This window comes from Perkinsus marinus, assembly GCF_000006405.1.
Source record: "Perkinsus marinus ATCC 50983 genomic scaffold scf_1104296958124, whole genome shotgun sequence".
NCBI lineage: Eukaryota > Perkinsozoa > Perkinsida > Perkinsidae > Perkinsus > Perkinsus marinus.
The window spans coordinates 485-5,287 of NW_003206902.1; the positions used below are offsets into that span (position 1 = coordinate 485).

The following is a 4,803-nucleotide window of genomic DNA, read 5'->3' on the forward strand; positions in this document are numbered from 1 at the left end:
TCGGTCAAGGTGAATATCAAGGATGTAGAATTAAAGTTAGAGTTGGCTTATCCATGATAAACACATTATCCATGACTTGTCCACCTCATAAAGATGTATCAGAGCCCTTCTCTGGCAAGCTAACATGCTGGCCTCTTACTTCTAGAGCCCCTTCTTCGGATCGCCTATTTGATCCCTTCACAGCTCATAAATATTCTAAGATAGGACTGTCCTATTTCGGTACGGATAATGATGTGCATGATTATTCTATCGCGGTGAGTGATAACGCCCTCTTTTTAAAGCTAAGAGACAATGCTAGTGGTAAGGATACATTATTCGAATGGGAACGCTTCGATTTGGGTATACTTGAGACCCCTGCTATTTATCCGCACCCTAGAACGTATGGGTACTATTTTGGGCAGGAGGGACAGTATCAAAAATGTTACTTCCAGTTTCGGGACGCTGGAATAAAATTTGTATCGATGCATTGCCCGCGAGGTAAGACCCTTCTACCCACTGCACTAACTGGAAAGAGGCTTATGTATGGTGTTGAGGCTTATGGTGATGACCCACAGTACTACAAGTTGGCATTACTCACAAGTAATGGTGATAAGGATGTATTCTCGTTGACTCTCTTGCTTAAACATGACAATACTATGTTGAGATTATCATATTATGGTTATGATGAACCCTTCTATTTTCCTTGGGCCCCATCTATTGGAGAGGAAGGCCAACCAGTTGGTATGCCGGCACCCAGGGAGAATGGATATTATAGTAGAGACAAGAAAGGAAGAGATGTTATAAGGTAGTAACATGCTTTAGCCGAGAATTGAACCTGGGTTCCTTTGCATCAGATTCCACAACGGTCAACTGTCCATCCGATGTGAGCGTGTTGGCTGCAACGCCAATGGCCTTGAGCGGGCCTCTTATTATTATAGAGTCATTATGGAATCGGCCGAGAAAGAATCGGAAATCCCGGAATATCTCAAATTGGAGTTAATCGACTCTAGAAGTGGTCAGCCATCACTTGTGGGCATCCCGGAATTGAGTCTACGGAAAGACGGTGAAGTTGTTAAAGTGAAGATGCTCGACGACGATGAGGAAGTATTGTTCATGTGGGTAGTAGCACAAGATGATGAGGAAGCTATTGAACAGGGTGATACTGTAGATGGAGGGCTACTCGAGGGGAGTAGTAATAAAATTAATATTAACACTTTAAAGAAGGCTGCCAAGAAGAAATTCAGGGGTGGTTTGAGCTTTAAATTTGGTAGGAAGGAAAAGAAGGAAAATATATAGTTAGGCCCTCATGATGATGATGTTGTGATGTTGTAAGTGTAAATCTCCTCAGCTTTTGCGTTGGAAGTTGATATTGGTACCACAGCCCTACTGTGTTTGCCGTATTGTTTTCTTTCATCAATTCATGCTCGGGGATTCACAATAAGCGGATTACGAACTGCCTTCTTCTACTTCTTGTATACTCCCCCTTGTCAATCACTCTTGAAGTGATGTGCCAATATAGTCTTAGTGAACGAGTTTACTAGTACCACTATGCACTCCTTGAACAGCTGTGTATGCGATCATAATCATTGAGTAGGTAGTTACCCCCTCTTATGAGCTCACCTTCTCCTCACTATCCCTACGACCCTCGACGGCCCCTCCCTGTACGCCCGACTCCCTCAGCTGCTACTACAGTGGTGATCGTAGTTGTTGTTATATTCGTAGGGCTCGCCTTAGGGTTGTTGATGTTGTTGTACTATTATAGGGATACAATGCTTGTAGTGGAATTGAAGGAAACCATTATGACTTGCTTTGGCGAGGCTCTAGTACGCTTGTTGGAGTCTTCATGGGGTCAGAGGTTATTCCCAGGAGTCGATATTGAGAAGATTAAACGAAGGTGTGGTATTGACGAGGCATCTAGGGTGGCATTTAGTTGGATGGTTAAAGAGGGAGGGCGGAGCGAAGCTGAGGATATATCTCAAGAAGATTATCGATTGTCTGAGGTCCGATCAGACTTATTATACGGTGATCCTTTTGAGGTTTATCCCATCTCGAATTGGCAAGCGATGCAGAGTGATAAGGTTGTAAGCTCATGGATGATGGATGTACCCGATGGTGGTGACACCAACTGGTGTCACCACCGGAAAGGGCAAGAGGATATAATTATAATCCCCTCAGAAGAGGCCCGTACAGTTCTATCGAACATGGCCGTACCACTACAACCCTTGTGTATTGTTGAATTCACTTTGAAGACTATGCCCGTGGAAGTAATAGTCTATTTAGGTCTATCGATTAGGCCGACCCCTCAAGCTGAGTACGCAGGTCATGTCCCGTATAGTGTTGGGTATTCCTCTGAGGGATTGATCTATTCAGGGGACTGGAGGCTCTATCAGGAGAGCTTAGTGGGAGGTTATGGCAATGGTGATGTCATAACTATGATAATTGATAGGAAAGCGGACGGAGCGAAGCGAAGCGGAGGAGTGTATTTTATGAAGAATGGCAAATTGTGTACAGCTGTAGCAGCAACGATAGAGTCATTAAAACTACCGAGTGCCGATGATGAGATGGAGCCTCCTCCACCTCCTTCGGTTGATGATCAAGTCGACTGTGAGAGGATGATATTTGGGTATGTCAAAGGTAGGGTAGACCACTACCTCTTAGGTTGGAACTCAGAGGGATAACCTAGAATAGATCACCACATCCTGGAACGAAATATCTCATCGAATGACATGACATTAATACCAACACTTTTATTACTGTTGACTAGTTGGAGTGCTCCTAGAGTTGTATATATCTCTATCAGGTACCGTTCATTGCAGGGTACTGATTATGAGATATCCTGTCCATTGTCTATGCGGCCCCCCAACCCTACCACTGCCCTATGGGGTTACCTCCCTGCACCATATGTGGCAGTAAGTGTATCTACCACTAAGGCTGGGGATGGAAGTATGTTGGAATTGTCGGTCAATCTTGAGGGTACACACCAGCCGTATATGTACGCAGCTGAGGGCTTGGCTCAGCTGGAGAAGGTTATGGGGGTAGATGGTGGCGGCGATAGGGAGGAGTCGGCTGCCTCACAGGGAGAGGCCGAAGGATACGCTCAGTCGCGCACTGCGAAGAATCTGCGCATGCGTGCTACCGAAGACGTGATTTCGGCTAGCATCGTTGAGGGTACTGAAGAAGCGACGAATGATCAGGGATTGGCCATCCCCGGCAGTTTGGAGAATCTACCGGGTGTGCTGGAGGATATACCCAAGGTTGAAACTAGTCCAGATGAGAATCTTTGGTTCATGGCCCTAGATATGAATGATAGGTGTCGCTTCCAACAACCTGATGACGGCTACGATCCTTGTGGTTGCCTATGGTATACCTTAGGGGGAGCCGATGGGGTTTGTGGTCGGTGTGGTCATGATAGGCTTTGGCATCGTCCTGGACCGGGGGAAGGACGATCTCATATAAACGGTAGCAATACGGAGAATTTCGCACGCCACGAAATTATATCTCTCAGAAGTCTCTGAGGCCGTCGATGATGATAATGCCACAGTAGCAGAGTATCGGGATGAGCGATGGTTGGCCCTGTATGGTCGTATGGGGGATTGGCGTAGAGCAGTAGTGGTTGGGGAAGAAGTGTGGTATAATATTAAAACGAGGGAGGTCACTTCTCATAGACCTAATAATTATCATAGTACACCAGAAGGCCGTGATGACTCTATAGTTGAGGCCGATGCCGTGCCTGAGATGACACCTCTTGAAGATAGACCACGAGAGGATCGAGCAAGGGGATCACTCAAGCTTCCAAAAGAGGTTCGAGTACCAAGGCAAGGCCATATTATTCGCCTAGGTTCCGGACCAAGACCACGATCTCATCGTATTGGAGATGATCCTCTTAAGTTCCACTAACCCTCGCATGCCAACCCACCACGTTGAACATGTCGACTGAGCCTTGAGTCTTAGTAGGATGCTGGCTCATCATATCGCCACTCTCTGAGGCCTCTGTTATCGGGTTAGGGGTTGCTCTTGACCCGATTGTTATCGACTCTCACGATTGTATAATTAATCATTTTGATACCTCGTCAAAGAACGTTCATAGTGGGTCTCAGTCACTAGGGTGACACTGAGATTTAGTGTCACCAAGCATGAATTCCTCATGGAGTTGTTGTCATTGATAACTTTCTTCTTCCCGAGACTTCTCATATTGCGTTATCTGTCTTCTAACACGACTAACGTATCCTCGACCAAGCGAGGGAATGTCATACTCATTGCTTGGGGAGTGGCTTTGTTTTATTCGTCCTAGCAACGAAGCATATGAAAGCATCATCATCATCATCGTCAAAGCTAGTAAGCTCCAATGGTCAGCATTACATAGCAGCTCAGTTCCTCTCGAGAGCCGTTCACATGTTTTTGAGTGAGCCCAACCCTATCACCATCATGAAGGGTTATTCCAATAACTGTTTTAGCCACAGCAGTACGATATGAGACCTTGGAAGCAGTAGGGGCTAGAAGCTATGCTAACTCACAAATGTGGCAGAATATAACTCGTACGTCTACTAGTAGTCATCTACACGAACTAACACTCCATTACATTCAGGAACAGTATCATCACAAGTAGCAGGTATACTAACTGACAACGCTCCGCCCAGGATGACGTATGTAAGGCTAGCCTGATACCCACCTCCTGTCCAGAGATACCTATTAGGTTATTATGGACATTATAATAGCATTTGTGATAGCAATCCTATGGCTAGGTAGATCTAAGTGCACACTCGGACGAGTTGTATCGCTATTTGCCAGGTTCTCCCGGGTTACCACAATTCCTGTCCATGACTA

The 4,803-nt window shown here is 45.7% G+C and overlaps 2 protein-coding genes across 2 annotated transcripts; both read left to right on the top strand.

The window, feature by feature from the left end:
• Window positions 1-722: 722 nt before the first annotated feature.
• On the top strand, window positions 723-1,275 carry Pmar_PMAR008306 (hypothetical protein; the record flags this gene model as incomplete). Its single annotated transcript, XM_002774646.1, has 2 exons — window positions 723-784; window positions 834-1,275. 2 exons carry the CDS (start codon window positions 723-725, stop codon window positions 1,273-1,275), a joined length of 504 nt encoding a protein of 167 aa, XP_002774692.1.
• Window positions 1,276-1,748: 473 nt separating this feature from the next.
• Window positions 1,749-3,435, top strand: Pmar_PMAR008307 (hypothetical protein; the record flags this gene model as incomplete). Its single annotated transcript, XM_002774647.1, has 4 exons — window positions 1,749-1,873; window positions 2,426-2,602; window positions 2,780-3,327; window positions 3,392-3,435. 4 exons carry the CDS (start codon window positions 1,749-1,751, stop codon window positions 3,433-3,435), a joined length of 894 nt encoding a protein of 297 aa, XP_002774693.1.
• Between the last annotated feature and the right edge of the window lie 1,368 nt (window positions 3,436-4,803).